Here is a 21,764-nt window from a genome sequence, read left to right on the forward strand (position 1 = left end):
AGAAATCAGAATCTAAAAAAGTACAGGCTACCAACCCATAACCTCTGCAAATGTGTTCAGGTCCCTCTGGCTGCTTTCCCTCTGCAGCTGCAGCTTAGGGCAGGGGAGCGGGGTTCGACCACCCAGAAGGCAGCTGAGCCTACAGTCAGTCAGTGAGGACCTGCAGAACACGCTGCTGAATTCGAGCAACAGAGAGGTCTGTGCAGGCGTCAGAGGTACACGTGGGTGTGCTCTTGATAAGAACCCTAGACCGGTTTGGATCTTCTGCCAAGTTCTGTTTTCTTTCTGGGTATCTAGGTCAATGTGATTAAGAATCTCACACATTCATTTTAACCTAAATTTAGGGTCAGAATCTCCAAAATCCAAGTTCTCTTCTGAAAGTTACCATAGGATGAATAGACAGCCTACCCGAAAAGGAAGGATGCCATAAATGGTGTGGAGATGGTGCCCAGATGTTGGTCAGTGACGGAGCAACTTTCCAGAACAGTGAGGCTGCATCTACAAGCTCACAGCCCCGGCCTTGCCAGTTACTACATGTCCCTGGGGAAGAAAGGATTCTCAGCTGCTCAGAGCACAGTTCCAAAAGCAGTGTCCAGTGAGAAAGAATAGGTTAGTCTGTCATCGGCACTGGCCAGCAGTGGGCGTGTTCCCAGCCCTGGGTCACATTCGTAAAGCAGGGCAGTCAGGCTTAGCTGGATGGTACCAGCAAGTGAACAAGACACACGCGTGCACACACCACACTCAAGTTTACCGTGTGAAAACACGCAGCACACACATGCCCACATCGCTCCACTTCATTCTGCCACAAACAGCACACAGCACACACACCAGCACCACCGCAGTGTCTCCCTGCCACCTACCCAGCAGTCTTTGTTTCTAAAACAAAATTTCCTACAGAGCAGACAGTGAACTGCTCATTTAACACCCATGTGTTTTATTCTAGTGTTACATACATGCGTCTAACCGAGTGTGTATTAGCATGTGCTGCAACCAGTGTTGCTTAAAGGCTCGTGAGCACAAATCTACTCCTAGAAAATTAACCAGCTCCGCAGTCATTGAACAAATAGTAGGCACCTCATGTTTACAAAGCGAAGGACCCTAGTGCTGGAGCGTGTAGCTTCTGAAAGGCATGTTCTGCCCTCTGTGAATTCAGCCTGCCTCTACAGAGGATACCTGTGAGAGGTGGCTTGTCAACTTGATACAATCTTAGTGAGAGACTGCGTAGAGCAGATTGGCCCTGCAGACATGTTAACTGACCGGAGAAGACCCAGCCGGAAAGCGTGTGGCACCAGTCCTTGAGTTCGAGTCCTGGGTAATGTAGGTGTGAGAACCTGAGCTGGATGGTAAACATGTCCACACTGACTGTAGATGAGAAATGACTTCAGTTCCTGTCTCCATCACTGCCCTGCCGTGATGGACTATAGCCATGAACTGTGAGCTAAAATAAATGCGTTCTCCACTTTCTGCCAGGATATTTTATCACAGCAACAGAAACGAAGCTAGGACAAGTCTCCACAACACTCCTCGAGTCTAGAAGGGAAATTATGGGCTGGAGAGATGGCTCAGCGGTTAAGAGCACTGACTGCTCTTCCAGAGGTCCTGAGTTCAAATCCCAGCAACCACATGGAGGCTCACAACCGTCTGTGATGCCCATATACGGCAGTTTGCCCATCTATGCCCCCAGACTGCCACCGCAGGACCCTCACCTCCCCAACCAGAGCGGGGAGCTCACACTGACCATCTCTATCACTCTTGGTATCTTATTCGTCGTCGTAGCTGTTTAGGGCCTGCGCCCATCACTGAGTGTCACGAAGAGTCACTGCCCCAAACTCTCCTTATCTGGTAACATTTGTTTTTATGACAGCTAGCGTCTTCTCAGAGAGTGTCACTTCCAAACCTACCACTTGGTGGCACTAAAGCAGAAGTTAAGCTCTGCTCTGACAGCCTCCAGACTGGCATCACCCAGCCTGGCTTTTTCCAAGATTTGAGGAGGTTTCAGGGACAGGGCAACTTGTTCCTACATGAAAACAGGCAGGATGATCCGGCTCTCTCGCCGCGAGGCTGGTGGAAGAGAAGACAGGTTTAATGTTTGGGGAATGTTTAAAAGATTCTGAACATTGATAGTCTGGCCGAACTTGGAGTATAGCCTACCTCTGCATGTCTGGGCAGCCAGACCCAGGCCCTAAATCCATCAGTTCACAGAAACGGGTAGACACAAGGCTTCTTAGGAGAGGACGTGGTTCAGACTGTAGATCTGGTAACCAGCCCCAACCTGTAAAGTCACTCCACTCACACACAAGGACTCTCCTTCTCCTCTCTCATTGGAAACCTGCCTGCCACCATCACTGAGAACATAGAACACCCCAGCTTAGGGAGGCTGGCTGCCTCTGCAGTGAACGGAGTGTCACCGAGAGACAGCTGTGTTTCTCCCAAACCTTCTCATAGCTGTGATATCTGTCACTCTGGTTACGTGATTTAATTTTAAAGAACACGAGCTGATGACATGGGGAGCTATAATTACCACGAAAATTAGGTTGAGTGCTTCGGAGCAACTTCGTAAGAGTTGGAAAAAAAAAAAACAAAGGCAAGCGGGTAGCCCTAGGAGATTGGCAAAAGTATTACAGCCATGGTCATTTCACAAACCAGGCTCTTCTTTTTAATGAAAGAACTCACATGTGTTCCTTAACGTTGTGATTATATAAGCAAGATGTCCGGTTAGGTGTGGCAGCGGTTACACTCAGGAGCCAGAGGCAGGAAGATCAGAGTTCAAGGCCAACCCTGGCTACATGAGACCTGAAGGAAGGGATGAAGTAAGCTGGGGAGGGGAGATTTCACACTCTGGTTTGTGTGGTCAACCCAAAGAAAAGGCCTTTTAGGAGCTAAAGGACAAGGATGGTTGCTGTGGGAGCCTGGTAACCCGAGTCCCATCCACAGGACACAGACTCATCCTCTGCCCTCCATAAATGTGCCCTGGCACGTGCATACCACATACACACTAATAATGACTAATGATGAATGAAAATAGTAATAATGATGATGGTGATAATGAATAAAAGCCCCTTTAGGTCGAGAATAGTAAAATAATGTACATTTTTATGTTTCAAATTTAAGTGCAGCATTCCTACAGGCATGAATCGCTTTAGTGACTATCAGCTGGCGTTTTTAGCAAGCCTACAAACTCCGTCTTAGCTGTCTGGTGGGAAGGAAAGCGTTTGTCTCCAGTCCCACCCCAAAGCCAGGATGTGAATCCCAGGGAAATCAGTGTAGACAAAACTGATTCGAAAGCTTGTTCTCAGAACAAGCATTAGCAACGTGCCTTGGATCCTCGGGGGCAAGAGGAAGCAGCACTCTCCCGTTGCCAGTGGCAAGAGGAAGCAGCACTCTCCCGTTGCCCGCGAAGGACTTAGCCTGGAGTATGACGTCACACTTGAGGGCAGGGGCAAAGAAAAGGTCAGTAAACGGTAGGCAGGCACAAAGGGAGTGAACTCTACCGGAGCGGTCAGGAGAGTCCGGGGCGCGAGGTAAGGCTCAGAACCTGGGCCTGGCACACCTGAGACCCTGGGATCTACCTAGAACTTCCGTTTAAGTTTCAGAAGCCATGAGGAAAAGCGGAGCAAAATCAGTCTTACAAGCACAGAAGAGACCAGAGGGAAGGGTTGCATCCCAGATGGCTGGAAGCCATTTATAAAGAAAGTGAAAGAGAAGGAAAAAAAAATCAGTATTTTAGTAACATAGAAAAAAAGAAATTAATCTCTTACAGGTCAAAACTGATGTAATTTTTTAATATATTTCCCATTAAATTTCAGCTGAATATATGGGCTCATTTCATTTTTCTAACTCCTCAAAAATATATGATCGGGCCCTTTAACCATTTTTTTCTTTTTCTTTTTCTTTTTCTTTTTCTTTTTCTTTTTCTTTCTCTTTCTCTTTCTCTTTTTCTTTCTCTTTTCTTGTTACCAGCTCAGGGTGAGCTGTTGGAACTCATTATATAGCACAGGCCCGCTTCAAACTCTAATGATCTTCCTGCCTCGGCCTCTTGAATACTGTGATTACAGACATGAGCCACCAAGCCCACTGCCCTGACCTTTTGGAACATCTAATGGGGACTTTCCACTGAGATCTGACGGCCCCCACGGGACACTTGGTTTTCACACAACGTCATAGCTCACAGCCATGTTCTAATGGCCGTGGGTAATGGTTTACCCTGTGTGACAATCGCCCTTTGGTCAAATCTGCACCGTGACCCAGAGGCAGTGGTTAGAAGCATGGACTTTAGACTCTGAACACCTAAGCTAGCATCCTCAGAGTTGGCGTCTACAGCTTGAGGAGTGAAATCCTTATCTGTAAGCAGGATGTCGTCTCCAGTGCTGAGCAGGCTCCCACAGAGCTAATGCAGGAAGGACTCTGGGCCTGGCAGCCTACACCTGTTAGCAGACTGCTGTGGCTGCCCAGTGGCTTGAGAGAGGGTGAAGGGTACTGGGGGTGGGAAGGAGGGAGGGAGGGAGGTGGAGAGGGAGGGAAGGAGGTGGGGAGGGAGGCGCTTTGCTCCCTCCAGAACAAAGCCATTCATACTCTTTCTGAAAATGGGAAACACACGAAAGTCCTTCTTCATAAGTTCAAACAGTTCACTCCAAACACCAGAAACAGGCTTCTCTCTCTCTCTCTCTCTCTCTCTCTCTCTGTCTTCATCAGCATATATTTTTACCCCTCTTAAATAAAGACATATAATGGCTCCCTTCAATTCAGAGTAGCAGTAGATAAGCCTAATAGGGCTCCAGTCAGATTCCCCAAAACAGAGAGATGCAAGCAAAGGCCCTCACAGATGCCCCACACTGGAGATCCTCCAGAGGCGGTCCCATTGGCGGGAGGCCTTACAGGGAAGAAGAGTGCTGTGGAGAGCCAGGGAATGTAATCCCAGAACCCTGGCCTCGGCCACACACACCCCTCCATCCCAGAAAGGGACACAGCCCTCCCCTAACCTGCCAAGCATCCCTGTGGCCTCCATCTTGAGTGGGACAACAGAGAAAGGTGGAGGAGACAGAGCTTCCTGGCAAAACATTGCAACAGTCTCCAAGCTGCAAGCCCAGGGATGCTTTCTGTCCCGGGGTTCCCAGAACGGACGGAGTCTCAGGGACTGACAAATACAAACCAGGTTCACTAGGAGCAGACCCCACCAACCAGTTTATTCCACAGGAAGAGGGCAGGTTTACACAGCATTGAAACCAAGTGGTGTCATTTTATAGAACTGCTGTGTTAACTCTACAATCTCGTGATTATTTTTAATTATACATACATACATACATACATACATACATACATACATACACACACATGAATGTGCATTCATTGTGTGTGTGTGTGTGTGTGTGTGTGTGTGTGTGTGTGTGAGAGAGAGAGAGAGAGAGAGAGAGAGAGAGAGAGAGAGAGAGAGAGAGAGAGNGAGAGAGAGAGAGAGAGAGAGAGAGAGAGAGAGAGAGAGAGAGAGAGAGAGAAGAGAAGGGGAGTCAGTGCACATGAGAGCAGGTGATTTCCAAGGCCAGAATAGGGCATTGGGTTCTTTGGAATTGGAGTAACAGTCATTTGTGAGCTGCCATGTGGATGCTGGGAATTGAACCAGGATCCTCTGGAAGAGCAGCCAGTGCTCCTAACTGCTGAACTATCTCTCCAGTCCCTGAATCCATGTTCTTAACACTATTCAAGGCCCAACAGGGCTCCTGTGCTTCATGTTCATGGGCCAGTGTCATGCTTTAAAAGTGATGTCTAAGCAGACACCCAGCCACCAGTGGTAAAGACGGTGAGATGACCACAGCCAACAGCCGAGAGGACAGAGCAGAGCAGAAGAGAAAGCGGTCCGTCCAGCCGTGGGTTCTGCAAAGTCAAAGACTTCAGAAGCAAGGAGAGGGCAGTTTCACAGTCCCGCCCAGCTGGGTGACTCTGTGCTTTCTCTCTGCCTGCCCAGGATGATTCATCTAAAACTTCCCTCCAACTGCTGTGAGCCCTGAGCTGCTTGGGATGCTTGGCCACAGATCAAAGGGCTGGGCATGAAGGGCGTTCCCCTAGGCCAAGGCTCTAAACTGGGAGTTAGCAATTATGTCTGATGCATTCATGAGTGCTATGTACATTCTGTGCTTGTAGCTTTTTCTCTTTTTAACTAGTTGACAACTTTTTGGTTATTGGTTTATTTATTTATTTATTTTTATTTATTTAGAAACATGGTCTCATGTAACCCAAACTGGCCTTGAATTTAATTTGTAGTCAAAGGTGATCTTGAATTCCTGATCCTACTACATTCAGCTCCTACACGATGAGATTACAGGCTGGAGATTTTTAAAGTCCTGGTTTATGTGGTACTGGACCGAACCTAAGACGTCGGGCATTCTAAGCAAACACTCTACACCCCAGCCGCACTTCTCTCTCTCTCCCTCTCCCTCTCCCTCTCCCTCTCCCTCTCTCTCTCTCTTTCTCTCTCTCTCCCTCTGCCTGCCTCTACCTCCTGAGTACTGTGGTTCAAATGCTTGCCACACCATACCTGGCAAATTTTTGTTTTTACTAAGGGTTTACAGCTTGCTTAGAAAGAGTCCCTGTGACTCAGCAGCTGAGTCTTCCATTGGAAATGTTTAGACCAGTTTTGCTTAGAATTCATCTCAAACATTTAGTACGCCCCATTAAAGCCAACCTGGCCCCTTCATTCATCTTCTTCCATAGAATCATTGTGACAGAATGAGTTATACTGCATTAAACATTAATGACAACCCCATTTTGTCCTTGTAAGCACTTTAAAACCTTGACCAAAACAATGTTTGTCAATGACAGATAAAACGCAATATAGATCTAAAACCAAAGTCTCCCCAACTTTCCCCAGAGCCCCTTCCACACCCCAAATGCCCATTTCTTATTTTTTTTAAAGATTTATTTATTTATTTATTTATTTAATGTACCTGTCTTCAGACACACCAGAAGAGGGCATCAGATCCCATTGCAGATGGTTGTGAGCCACCATGTGGTTGCTGGGAATTGAACTCAGGACCTCTGGAAGAACAGTCAGTGCTCTTAACCACTGAACCATCTCTCCAGCCCCCATTTCTAATTTTAACACCATTCTTTCATCCAGCTTTCCAGGACAGAAACCTTGAGAGTAAGATTGAGTTATGGGCTTCCCGCCCATAGGCCTAGGTATCAGCAAGCCAGCTCCTACCGCTCTGCCCTTAAGAGTGTTAAGGAGATACTAGAAGTGGTTTCTAGTTAGGGTGTGACTTGGCCCTTAGCATATACCTTTAATCCCTCTGGCTGGAATGCAGACACACACCCTTAATCCCAAACACTGAAGGAAAGTTAATTTGTAGAAGGAAGCACCTGTGTTTGAAAATGATGTCTAATTGAGTAGCAAAGTGACAAATCAGAGATTTGTCAAATTACCTGACAGAATAGGATCTGCCCAGCTCTCACAGAAGAGAGAGGAAAGGGGAGCTGCTTGAGAGACAGTCAGTACGGGAGAGGAGAGTGCAGCACAGGAGACTGCAGAGTTCTGAGAGAGCAGGACAGTAGAGTTGAGAGAGAGAGAGAGAGAGAGTTTTACAGTGACATGCCGAAGAGAGAACAAGCTAGACACAGGTGAAGACAGAACAAAAACGGGAATGAGAAGGAGCCAGAGTAGAAAAGATTGCTAGAGTTGAGGCCATGCAGAGCAATTCAGGGGTCAAGAGGAAAACCAGATTGAATCAGTCAACTGGGAGAGGAGTTTGAGCCAGAAGAGCTGAGTTGAACCAGCCAGCCAGAGTTCAGACAGAACTAGGAAGCAGTGAGCTTATCCAGCAGCAAGTCTCAGAGGCTGGCAACATCCTAGGCTAGAACCTCCCAGGGCTGGGTTAGCAGACTGGGGCAGTACACCTCGGAGATGACAACGTAGGAGAATGAGAAGTCCTTTTCTGATGAAGTGTTCCTCTTTCCTTCCTTGGAATCCCCACTGCCGGTCACGGCCCTAAGCTCTTAGCATCTCCTCTCTATTACTCTGCCAGAGAAACACCATTCCTAGCATATTCTCTAGTCTTCTCTAGTCTGACTTAATTGCTATAATTTCATTTTGTGTCACTTTTAAAACCAGCTCACTCTTAGCCTCCAAAGAAAGCCCATGTTCCCTGCCTGGCTTCCAAGCTTCCCTGACATTACTCTAAGTAGCATTTGCTGACTGTCCTGCTGCGGCTCCTGAAGGTCAGTGTTCTTCACTGCCATGGACCTCCCAAACCCTCCTGCCTTCAAATAGACCCTGCCCTCCTCCCAGGACAAGTTCAGGTGTGATTTCCACGGAGCTTCTTTCTTGCCTAGTCCCACCTGCTCCCGCATCCCCTCTCACAATGCCCATTAGATTTCCATAATGTGTTCTAAACGTCAGTCCACAATCCCATACGTAAGAAATGCCAAAGCAGGGCCTAGAGAGATGGCTCAGTGGTGAAAAGCCCTGGCTGCTCTCTCAAGGGCTTGGGTCACTCATCAGCTGTAACCCCAGTTCCTGGAGATACAATACTCTCTTCTGGCCTCCTCAAGCACCAGGCATAAACACACATGCAGACAAAACACTATACACATAATCTTTATTAAAGGTTTAAAAAGAAACAGAAATAAGGGGCTGGAGAGACGGCTCAGTGGTTAAGAGCACTGATCTCTTCCAGAGGTCCTGAGTTCAAGTTCCAGCAACCACATGATGGCTCACAACCATCTGTAATGGGATCCAATGCCCTCTTCTGGTGTGTCTGAAGACAGCTACAGGATACTCATATAAATAAATAAATAAATAAATAAATAAATAAATAAATAAATAAATAAATAAATAAAATTAAAAAGAAAAGAAATAATTGTCAAAGAGGATTCTTGATCGCCTACTAATACCAAACTCGTGCTCTTGTGCACCAATCGCCAGCTGTGGGTTTCGTGAGAAAACTTATCTGTCTTAGTTTTGTCTGGGTGGACTTTATTTGCATCCCAGAATCCAAAGGCTTAAGGTCGTTCTCAGTGATCCTGGTCCCACCCTGTCTAGTCATTGTGTTCACTTTCAAGCCAAGCCAGGGTGAAGAAAGTCTCTCGGAAAACCACTGCTCGCTCTCACAGTTCTGACACCCTGTTATCATCTGGTCAGGAGGCCCAGTACTTTTCTCCGGTCCTTGACATCGACACAAGCCAGGCCTGGCCGTCTGTCTCATGGCATCCTCTTGGGAAAGTTTCCACCCAGCCTTCCCACTTACTCCCACCCAATCACATGTGTTATATTTATATTAATTTAGTATTTATGTGTTATTACATATTGATTTATACATTTATATATTATTATGTGTATATATTATTACATAAACATATTATATTGTAGTATACTTATATATTATCACATTTATTATTACACCCAGCTCCTGAATGAACTGTGCAGTCTACATCACAGTGCGGCAGTCTCTGAGCCTGTGGGATATTCTAAAGCAGGAACACACACTGTTTAACACCTCAGAGCTGGCCAGACTTCTCTCTCCCTACACTTCCTCTCCACCCTCTGTGACTCAGTGAGTAATTAATCCACCCCAAGACTCAGTTTATTCACTGGAAAAGCCGTCCTGGAATCGTGTGAGGATTAACTGACTGGGGCTATAACAGCATCAGCTCCCGACTCTGTGACTCAAGTACTGTTCCAGATATTTCACATGCATCAGCCGTGTAAAATTCAGAGATGTTATAGACGAGAAAGAGGGAAATCTGGGTTATGTAACACCAGATATCACTGAGCTTATAAGAATCTGGAAGCTGGAAACAACCCAGATGTCCCTGAAAGGAAAAATGGATACAGAAAATGTGGTACATTTACACGATGGAGTACTACTCAGCTATTAAAAACAANGACTTCATGAAATTCTCAGGCAAATGGATGGAACTAGAAAACATCATCCTGAGTGAGGAAACCCAGTACAAAAGAACACACGAGAGGAGGGGGAGGGGGAAAGGCTGGTCAGTTCAGATATGGAAAGAGACAGGGAGAAGTATAGAGGTTCGGGAATTTGAAAGTAGGTGTGAAGCAGTGGGGAAGGGAAACTGAAGGTAGCCACTAGAAAGTCCCAGATGCCTGGGCCCAAGAAGTTCCCAGGACCCAACAGGGAGGGCATTAGCCGAAATACCCAACAAATGGGAGATAGAACCTATAGAGACCATATCCAGTGGATAGGCATGGCCCCTGGTGGAGGGGTGGGGCCGCCCACCCACCTCAAAAATATTAATCCAGAATTCCTCTTGTCATAAGGAAACGCAGGGACAAAGTGTAGAACAGAGACTGAAGAAAAGGCCATCCAGGGACTGCCCCACCTAAGGAGCCACCCATCTGCAGACACTAAATCCAGACACTATTGCTGATGCACTTACTGACAGGCGCCTGGTATAGCTGTCTCCTGAGAAGCTGCGCCAGAGCTGCAAATGTACACAGCCAAACATCAGACTGAGTGTGGGGACCCCAATAGAGAACTTAGAGCAAGAACTGTAAGGAGCTGAAGGGGTTTGCAACCCCGTAGAAAGAACAACAATATCAACCAACCAGATCCCCCAAAGCTCCCAAGGACTAAACCACCACCAACCAAAGAATACACAGGGGGTACCCATGGCTCCAGCTGGATATGTAGCAGAGGATTGCCCTATCTGGCATCACTTTGAGGGGAACCCCTTGGTCCTGTGGAGACTTAATGACCCAGGATAGAGGAATGTTAGAGCGTTGAGTCAGGAGTGGGTGAGCAAGTTGGGGAGCACCTCATAGAGGCAGGGGGAGGGGAGGGTTTAGGGGGCTTGTGGAGGGGAAACAACATTTGAACTGAAAATAAATAGAATAACGGATTTTTAAAAAAGGAAAAAGAAAGGAAAAAAAAAAAAAAAGAATCAAGGAAAAGATGCAAACACCAGAGCCTTGGCTCAGAGTTTTTGTCTTCCCTTCATCGTATTTCAGTCACACATCCAGTAAGTGTTGTTGCTATTAGTAAGATTAGTAGCTTCTTAGCGCATTTGCCTCTTTATCTAAATGGAAACTCCTGGGGACAGCACAGGGTGACTCAGCATAGCAGTAGTCAGGAGGCAGGCTCTGGTCACTGTGACCTTCTCGCAGAGGCCCTGAGGAACAGCTTTAAGTTGGGAGTGACTGTGGGGATTGGACGGTTTCTTGCTTATAAAACAATATGAACTAACCAGTACCCCCTGAGCTCGTGTCTCTAGCTGCATATGTAGCAGAAGATGGCCTAGTCGGCCATCATTGGGAAGAGAGGCCCCTTGGTCTTGTAAACTTTATATGACCCAGCACAGGGGAAGGCCAGGGCCAAGTAGTGGGAGTGGGTGGGTAGGGGAGCAGGGGCGGGCGTGGGGTATAGGGAACTTTCAGGATAGCATTTGAAATGTAAATAAAGAAAATAATAATAAATAAATAAATAAATAGAATTTCGAGTATAAAAAAAGAAAAGTAGATGGGAGAGATGGCTCGGGGGATAACAGCACTTGCTATTTAAGTATGAAGAGCTTCGTTCAAATCCCCAGCACCTACTTAAGAAGGCTAAGCATGGCTGCACACACCTCAAACCCCAGGGTTGGGGGACAGAGACAGGCAGAGCCCTGGAGCTCAAACGACCAGCTCGCCTCGCTGAAACCGTGAGCTTTGGGTTCAGTGAGAGACCCTGGTCTAAGAAACAAGGCAGAGTGTATAACAGATACTCACTGTCCTCCTCTGCTCTCCACAAGGAAAGCACACTCACATGAACGTTCCCCTCACACATGTATCACACACACACAGAGACAGAGGCAGAGATCCCTTACAAAAGTGAATGGTCGCTGCCATCATGATATATTGCTATGACCTGAGGTGAGACAGCAGCAGTTTTTAACAAGCGTCTGTTCTCACCCGCTCTGCTGTCCCTGTGTCCTGTAAGTTCCTCTGTTGCTAAAATTACTCCTTGCAGAAAAGTCCTTGCAGTGACTGCACAGGCTGAAGGGTCCTTGTCTGAAATCTTGGGGACAGAAGTGTTTCAGCTATCAAGTTTTCAGATCTGGGGACAGCTACCTGTGGCTAATGGGGTATCCTGGGACATTTGAGCTTCATTGGCATTTCATATACCTCTAACTCACAACCCGAAGGCCACCGTGAACATTATTTTTGGTGCACCTGTGTTCTTACTGTGGCCTAACCCATTGGGTCAGGTATAGGATTTTCCATTCCTAGTCAGGCCTGATGCTCAGAAACTGGCAGTTAGGAAACGTTTCTGATTTTAGATTTTGAGGTAAGGGATGCTTAACCTGTGATAACAGCTAACTATTATTGAAGATGCGGTGTATCAAGGACTACTGTAGCACTTTTCCAGTGTAGTCTTCACAACAGACTGATGTGGCCAAGTCTATCGGCATCTTTACTTTGGGGGTAGGGAAGCCAAGGCGCAGAAAGGTTAAGACATTCACTCATGATCACACACTCAGCACCTAGCAGAGTGACAGACCTAAGTATTCACCTCATCTCCTGTCAGTTATTTCGTATTTGTCCAGGGTAGTTTGTAGAGCCCAGAGAATACAACGAACCACCCAAAGTATTTGTAGTTGAATTTCTCACACTAAATGTAGCATGAATAGTCGACATCACCTTCTGAAGATCTGTGTAACGTCTCTGTAATACAAGCGAGCACTTAGGAAGCAGAAGCCAGGGAATTGGCTCTGCAAAACTGGGGCCAGCCTGGTCTACATAGTGAGCAGCAGGCCAGCCAGGGCTACATAGTGAGATCCTAAGAAGGGAGAGGAGGAAGGCAATGCAGGGGCTGTTTTTTTTTAGTGTTTGAAGTTTAGGAAGTTGTGTGATGGAAGGAGCATTTTTCTCCTCAGGTTTTTAGGGCAGCATTTGAAAAGCTTAGCGAGCTGATGCAGGGCTGCATCATCTCCCGCTGTGTCACTCCAAGGGCTAACCACACTGTTCCACATACTTAACATCCCATTCTGATGTGTACATGTCACAGAAAGGAAGCCTTTAAAAGCAGACCTGCTACAAAACCTAAATACCACCCCCCCCCCAAAAAAATCTAACCCCCAGATGTCTTAAGAGGAAACCGTTTCCTCCCAACTCCCCTTCTGACTTGGAAAACACAGCTCTCCTTCTGGGAGCCTCCTATCTCAAAGGGTAAAAGTCACATATCCCCAGGATAACAAAGTTAAGACTCATTTAAGCCAAACACAAAGGCCCTTAGCCCCAGTAGTTATGCCCACTAGAGTTCAAAGGTTCCCCTGGGAAAAAGAACCGGTCGGTCTGGTCTGGTTTCAAGAGTCATTTCAACGGTCAACTGGGTTTCACAGCTAAGGACAGTCTGGGTTTTCAATGAGCAGGGGTTGAGCTCATTGTGAAAGCTATGTCCCTTTAGACTGGCACAAGGAGAAAGGAAATGAGCCAGGCCCTAAAAAAATATCTTTAGAGACGTTGCAGCCAGCACGTGATAAGGGCTGGAAGGCTGCCATGACAAGGGCATAGAAGGCTCCAGCTCAAGAAAGAAAAGCGGATCAGACAGCAGCTAACCAGGGGAAAGCACGTCAGGTATGGGGAGAGTGTCACCTCGCCCTTGCAACAGGGAAGTCCTCCGCCATGAAGCTTTCGGTGCTGTGGTTCTGCTGTGACTCTCCATGAGAAATGGATTCTCGCTAATGTATAACGTGTACTATTAATAAACACAAACACACATACATAACTGAAACAGACCCATGTTTGTAACAGATAAAGTTTTCCCTGGGGCCGGGAATGGAGCTCAGTTAGTAGAGTGCTATGGAGCACACATGAGACTCTGGTTTGAATCCTCAGCCCTGCAGAAATAGCGTATTAGTATGCAGCTATGACTCCAGCTCTTGGAAGGCAGGGGCAGAAGGGTCAGAAGGTTCAAGATCATTCTGGTGGTTTGAATGAGTACGACCCCCAGAGGCTCATAGATTTGACTGCTTAGTCACCAGCTCATAGATTTGAATGCTTAGTCATCAGGGAGTGTCAGCAGGAGTCATTAGGAGTGCCCTGCCAGGGTGGGTGTGGCACGGTCGGTCGGAGGAAGTGTGTCTCTCTCTGGGAGGTTAGGGTTTGAGATTTCAAGAGCCCAAGCCAACAAGCCGAACGCAGCTCTCTTCCTGTTGCTGTGGATCCAGACAGAGAACTCTCAGGTCCTCCTGGCACCATGTCTGCCTGCACGCTGCCATGCTTCCCACCAATGGACTGAACCTCTGAACCAATAAGTCAGCCCCAATTAAATGCCTTCCTTTATAAGGGTTGCCGTGGTCACGGTGTCTCTGCACCCAGTGGAAACCCTAAGACAGGGTGTGTTTTCAGCTCTATTTTGTGGCCTACACACTGTGGCTGGTCCTACTAGTGACAGGACTGCTGACGAGCGCAAAAGATCCCAAGGATACATTTTATAGTGCTAGCTCCTTTTCCTTCTGCTGCGAGAATGCTGGCATTTCCCATGAAGCTCCGTTTTCTGTCCTTTGTCTTCACGCTGAATGAATAGATTTTTCCCCCAGAGTATTAGAGTTCAGTCGTTCATAAAACCCTTCTTCTAGGCTTCAGTTCTCAATGCCCACTGCCTCACACAACTGAACTGTCTTCATAGATTTCAAACACATGAGATCCCAAACTATACTTCCCATCTCTCTTCCCTGTTTCCTTTCTACGTCTTCCCCATCTCACCTCATCTCAAAGAATCCCTCAGCCAACCCACAAATCTATTGACTATTTGCAATGTCTTATTCCTTTACCTCTGCATTCAACAGTTTACAGTGTAACCTTCATAACATTTAGGAATATGCAATAAACATTCAACAGTCAACTCTCAAAATAAAAATTCTGTCTTGGGCTGGGGAGGTAGCTCAGTTGTAGGGTGTTTAGTATGCCCTGGGATTGTCCCCGGAACCATGTCTTGTGGCATTTGCCTACTTAGCGGTATAAATAACCCACTCTAACAATCTTATAAGCAGCCAAGTCTGTCCCACGGTGAGAATAGTATCTATAAATGGTTCCTCACAGCGTTAGCTGTTCCTCCAAGCCATTTCTCCTCTCTACACCTGTGGGACCAGCCTTAGTTCAGGATACAGCGAATGCAGTATGATCTCTCTGATTTCCTGACTTCAACGTCAAATCCTATCTGTTCATGTGGTACAATCTCAATTATCATTCTGAAATCCAGGGCCCATCATGCTACTGCCTCTTATACCCCATCCTGGGTTCTCCATGGACCACTCTCTGTCTTCACAGATCAGGGTTTTGATAATGTAGACCTTCCTGACACTTGGTTTTCATTTCCAACACACTGGTGTGTGCAGCATTCTCAAATACACAATGGCACATACTGAGCCCATTCTGCTCCTGTTCCCTGGGTCACCTTTCTCCAATAAGTGTACAGAGCAAGCACCTGGTCACCTCTCAGATGTAGCTCAAAACCCTTCTCTCAGGATTTTTCCTGGGCTGGAGCTATAACCAAAAGAAGGAACATTGCCAGCATGTGCACCTCCCTCCCTCCCTCCCTCCCTCCCTCGATCCCCCATCCCTCCCTCCCTTCCCCCTCCCTCCCTCCCAAGTCTGTCTTTGTCTTTATGTTGTATTTTCAATTACTTTTTTGTAGATAATTCATTCTCTACTCGTACTGTTCACTTGACTTATTTTCATGTTCATCTCATCTCACTAGATAGGAGCTTGTACATGTGGATCTTAGCATATACCAGAGATATATAGTCCAGAGATGNCCCTCGATCCCCCATCCCTCCCTCCCTTCCCCCTCCCTCCCTCCCTCCCAGAGCTTTCCCTCAACACCTTATTCCGATTTAACACTCTAGTGTATTTAGCACCTCAACACCAACTGTTCACTTGACTTATTTTCATGTTCATCTCATCTCACTAGATAGGAGCTTGTACATGTGGATCTTAGCATATACCAGAGATATATAGTCCAGAGATGGTATATGGTAAGCTATCAATAAATGGCCAATATTATTTCCTAGCACTCTAAAACCAGCTCCCACCAATGGCTCAGAAGGTACCTGTTGAAAGAAATGTACCAGTATATTCTTGACATCTACCAAGACCAGATAAAAGCTAGAATATTAGTATATTCTAGACAGAGAATTCAAGAACTTCATATATGGTTCAAGAACAGGCAATGGAAGGTTTTTTTTTCATTCATCACTATGATGGCTTCAATAAGAATGGCCCCTATAGATTCATATGTTTGAATGTTAAGGCAGTGGCCCTACTTGAGAAGGATTGGGTGGTGTGGCCTTATTGGAGGAAGTGTGTCACTGGCGGAGGGCTTTGAGGTGAGCCCAAGCCAGGCCAGGTGTTTGGTTGCCTGCAGATCCAGATGTAGAACTCTTGGCTATTTTTGCCTGAGTGCTGCCATGCTCCCTGCCATGATGATAATAGAATAAAACTCTGAAACCATAAGCCAGCTCTAATCAAATGCTTTCTTTTATAAGAATTGCCATAATCATGGTGTCTCTTCATAGCAACCAAACTTTGACTAAGACATGAGAGAAAGAAAGAACGAGAGAGAGAAAGAGAGAGGGGGGAAGGAAAGGAAAGGAAAGGAAAGGAAAGGAAAGGAAAGGAAAGGAAAGGAAAGGAAAGGAAAGGAAAGGAAAGGAAAGGAAAGGAATTTGTTCCTGGTTATAAGTCAATGATAGTTATAGAAAACGCACAAAGAAAAGAAGGAAACACACAGATGATAAGATTGGTACCAAAAGAACCAGGAGACCTGCCTACCTGACAAAGACTACATGTTGGGGAAAAGCCAGAGAAAGAACAAATAACTTTACTTTATTCCAGGGACAAAAAGCAGAGCAGCAAGAACCCAGCGTCAGAAGGCGGCTGAGGGAAGGGGCTTCCTTCTGAGAGAGACCCCAGGCTGCGGCCACAGTAAAGGATCAGCCACTGAAGGGAAAAATACCTGCAGACCATCAGCTCACAGGGTAAAAGCCAGTCACTGCTCCAAAATCAACCTGCAAATATCCCAACCCCACACCAACGTAGTGTGGTCTCTAACTAAATATCTTCCTGTTAGAAAAACCCTACTCAGGGGCTTTTCCTCAGTGTGTCCACGGACTCCATGAGGTTCTAGAGAAGGTTCTAGAGAGGCTGAGCACATAAGTATATTTATTGCATGTTTCTGATTCTGAAGGAGGAAAACAAGGTTTAACCAATAGAACAATATGACTAAGCACAACAACTCTTGTAAGACTCAAAACTATCAGTAATCTGGCACCCAAATTAACAATGCCCCATATAGAAACAGGGACTCCAAGGGTTTCCATGTATACAATAGTTGAATATAATGGTAGATACCTTAATTCCAGATCAGGAGTTCAAGATCATCTTCCAATATATAGTGAATTTGAAAGCAACACAAAACCAAAAACATCTACAATAACTAAAGTGCACACAATAGAAAAAATATAAAAAGATTAACTCTGGAAGACAGACTGTGTTTGTGGTAGTTTGAATGTAACTGGTCCCCAAAGGCCAATGGGAAATGGCACTATTAGGAGGTGTGGCCTTGTTGGAGGAAGTGTGTCACTGCAGAGGCAGGCTTTGAGGTCTCATGTATGCTCAAGCCATTCCCAGTGGGACAATCTCCTTCTGTTGCCTGCAGATCAAGACGGAGCACCTTGTCTGCCTGCATGCTGCTATGCTTCCCACCGCGATGATAATGGACTGAACCTCTGAAACTGTAAGCCAGACCCAATTAAATGTTTCCCTCTATAAGAGGTGGCTATCACGTCTCTTCGCAACAATAAAACCCTAACGAAAACAGTGTTGGAGATAAACATAAGAAGGAGTTCGATTTCTTAAGTTATACAGAGACTAGCTTTGCTTTACAAAGGGTCTACATTGTGTAAGACAATGTATGTGAGCCCCCAACTCCCATCAGTGTAAAGAGCAAACATCGGAAGAGCAGTGTGGAAAGGGGCTGCTTCAGGGAGGCCTGGGCATGCCTTGCCATCTTGAGAGGAGAAAGGCATAGGTGCTGATGCACAGGCAGGAGTCTGGCAGCACCACTTAGAGCTCCTACCATGGTCCCTGAGAAGCAATGAGGCTGCAAACATCCTCCTCTCACCTTCCAGTGGAACCGTCTCCTACATACAACACAATTCCCACTGCATTTATATCAACTGACAAAGAGTCATTTGGTAACAGAGAGTACTTCCAAATTCCATGGACTCAGAGGTGACCTGTCGCTCACTGGAAGGGGGAGGGCAACATGTAATTCCATCCGTTGCCCCGAGGAAACGACGTTAGAGACGAGGTAGAAGAAATATTTGTGTTATGGAGGCATCAGCAAGAACACAGGGTGTGTGGGGGCGAGGTCAGGGATGAGTCAGGACAGGCCCAGATGATCCTGCTGAAGATGTTTTAGCACTGCTGTGCATGAGGACTTCCCACATTAAAGCAGTGCACTGTAGCAAGAGAAGCTGGCACATTCTCACACCATGGAATGGCCCTGGAGGCTTTCTGAAAGAGTTGAGACACAGCTGTTGTGGCTAAAACCAGATGTGACAAGAAAGAGGGAGTCACTTCATGACGTCCCAAACTCTAAATGTCAAGAAGAAAGTGTTCTGAGTCTGTGAAACAGAGCGGATGACTGTGCTAAGTACCACGTCCATCTGTAAGAAGCCACCCTCTGCTGCTTGGGTCCCTGGGAAACGATTGTGGTTTGAAGAGCCCCGTCAGAAATCTCTCTGCTCAGCACAGAGAAACAATACAACATCCGTTGGCACAGCCCCGCCTCCAGCTCCATCCCTGGACATCTGACTCTGCAGAACTTTGTTTAGAAAAAAGATTCTTCAATGGAAAACTTTCTTCTCCCTTCCAGAGTTACGTTCCTTCTAAGTAATGCCGTCTGTAATATTCTGTGTTCTTCCGTAGTTCAATACAGTAGACTAGATGGTATGCTAAAAGCACACAGCCCCATAGGACAGTATCCTGCCTCTTAGATAAACAAGGGGAAAAAAATAGTTTCTCTTTTATCTGTCTGTCTGTCTGTCTGTCTGTCTCACACACACACACACACACACACACACACACACACACACACACACACACAGGCTTGACTTACCAAATGCCTTCTTGGGCTCTATTAACTGCAAAGTGAAGAGTTCCTCCTTTTTCAATTCCTTTAACTTCTTAGCGACTTCAAAGTGACGCCACCCGACAATATTTTCTCCATTTATACATTCGATATGATCCCCCACACAGATCGTTTTAACTGAGTCAATGGTGCTGCCATCTTTAATTCTCTGAAAGAGAGAAAAATCAGTGGTGATATCACGTGGAACTGTGTGCCGTTACCTCTTGGGCTCCTGCTGACGTATTTACAATATAGTTTAATGCTCACTTAGGGACAGAAGGTGAAGCGAGAAAGAACAAACGTCCTATCTCCACCTAGTCTTCATCTTCCTTCCATTCAGAATTCAGCTAGCTCACAGCCACCATCTCCTCTGGACATCTTTCCCAGCATCCTCCAACCCAGTCCCCTAAGAAGGTTGAGACACCGCTCTTCCCTCTGCACACCCTGTCCGTGTACACGCAGCACTGCAAAGTAAGCATGTTCACACCTGCCATGTCACATCCTTCTAAACCCCTGTGAGATTCTTCAGAGGGCATCAGATCCCCCGCCGATAAAGTTACAGAGGACTGCGGTGCTGGAAACCAAACATGTCCCCTGGAGGAGCAACAAGTGCCCTTAACCACTGAGATATCTCTTCTGCTCCATGATACACGGGTCTTCTTTTTTAAACAATTTCAACAAGAGACATCTAGTAGCTTTGTGCTTAAACCTGTTACAAATGCAAAGTCTTAAGGAACGCTGTGATTACAGCCGAGGAGACCAACGTCCACTGAGTGGCAAGCATGGCTAACGTTTCAGGAGTCGGTGAGACTGAGCTTTGCGTCCATCAGTGAGGGAAGGGTCACCCTGTTGATTTCCATTGATGCATTTTAAATGGGAGAGGCACAGGCCCAGGGAAGAACTGACTGCAAACTAATTGATGAGGGTATTCTTTTGTTTTTTACATGTTTATTACATTTGTTTATTTGTATGTGTCTCTGTCTGTGCCTGTGTGCCTGTGTGTGCTTGTGTGTCTGTGTCTGTCTGTCTGTCTGTGTCTGTCTGTCTGTGCCTGTGTGTTTGTGTCTGTCTGTCTGTGCCTGTGTGCCTATGTGTGTTTGTGTGTCTGTGTCTGTGTGTTTGTATCTGTCTGTCTATGCCTGTGTGCCTGTGTGTACTTGTGTGTCTCTGTCTGTCTGTCTGTGTCTCTGTTTGTCTGCCTGTGCCTGTGTTTGTGTCTGTCTGTCTGTCTGTGCCTGTGTGTCTCTGACTGTATGTCTGTGCCTGTGTGTCTNTATCTCTGTGTCTATCTGTCTGTTCCTGTGTGTCTGTCTGTCTGTGCCTGTGCCTGTGTGTCTGTGTCTGTCTCTCTGTGCTTGTGTGTCTGTGACTGTCTGTCTGTCTGTGCCTGTGTGTCTCTGACTGTATGTCTGTGCCTGTGTGTCTGTATCTCTGTGTCTATCTGTCTGTGCCTGTGTGTCTGTATCTCTGTGTCTGTCTGTGCCTGTATGTCTGTTTGTCTGTGCCTGTGCCTGTGCCTGTGTGTCTGTGTCTGTCTCTCTGTGCCTGTGTGTCTGTGTCTATCTCTCTGTGCTTGTGTGTCTGTGCCTATGTCTGTCTGTGTGTCTGTATATCTGTGTGCCTATGTGTCTGTGTGCGAGCACACATATACGGGAGTGCCGTGGCATGTCTGTGGAAGTCAGATGACGACTCTCAGCAGCCAGAGCTCCCCTTTCTCCATGTGTGTCCTGAGGAGTTAACTCAGCTCAGCAGGCTTCGCAGCAAACACCTTTACCTACTGCATCATCTTGAGAGCCTCAGTTTTGTTGACCTTCGGCTTTTAGAGACACAGTCTCTCTAAGTAGCCCAGGCTAGCCTGCAACTTGCAATCCCCCTGCATCTGGCTCCTAAATAAGGGGAGCCTGTGCCTTCATATAGTTTATTAAGTCTTAATTCTCTATAATGTGCCTGTAATGCAGTTTCACTATGAGGTGTAAAATCCATTAGATGGCACCAAGAATTCTGAAGAGAATCAATCACTTAAAAATCTAATTTCTAAACTGTGGCAGAAAATAACAAAGTTAAACAAAAGATTGACATCTAAAGGAGAAAAAACTATAAAATACACTGTTAGATAACCATTTTTAACCCAATAAGGGATTTGAGAATCTGCATTTAGGCTTTTTTTTTTTTTTTTAAATCTTAATTGATAACTTAGTTCACTGGAGCCTATTTTTTTTTTTTATTGATCAATTACAAAAACAAATTGTGGTGTTCTCATATATATTTTTTGGTTTTTTAATGTGTTATAAATTTATTTAAAATAAGGAAATACATAAGCTTAATCATGTAAAAGACTTAGAAGTGATGCACGACTCTTACCTGTGAATTAAAGGTCAGATTAGCAATGAGACACTGTAGGATGATAGAGAGGTCGCCAGAGAGCGCCCGGGCCAGAGAGGGAAAAGCAGGCACCAGAAGTCGTACAGCAGCAGGAGAGAGAGAGTCAGAGCACCTGTGGGCCACAGACGTGGAGCAGAAACAGGGAGGAAATCAGAAAGGCAAACCCTGGAGAGGAGCACCCAAAGATGCCCTGCATGTGAGAGCGCAACACTGGCTGTTTCACAAAGATGCCCTGCATGTGAGAGCGCAACACTGGCT

The 21,764-nt window shown here is 46.2% G+C and overlaps 1 protein-coding gene across 1 annotated transcript in view; it reads right to left on the minus strand.

Moving 5' to 3' along the window:
- The window catches only part of Gipc2 (GIPC PDZ domain containing family member 2), a 72,796-nt gene that overhangs the window by 16,228 nt on the left and 34,804 nt on the right, over nt 1-21,764 (minus strand). The window contains exon 3 of the mRNA XM_021196729.2: nt 19,113-19,293. Coding sequence (XP_021052388.1) covers nt 19,113-19,293 — 181 coding nt within the window. The remainder of the gene's footprint in view (nt 1-19,112; nt 19,294-21,764) is intronic.

The sequence above is a fragment of the Mus pahari genome, chromosome 4, assembly GCF_900095145.1.
Source record: "Mus pahari chromosome 4, PAHARI_EIJ_v1.1, whole genome shotgun sequence".
Taxonomy (NCBI): Eukaryota; Metazoa; Chordata; class Mammalia; order Rodentia; family Muridae; genus Mus; species Mus pahari.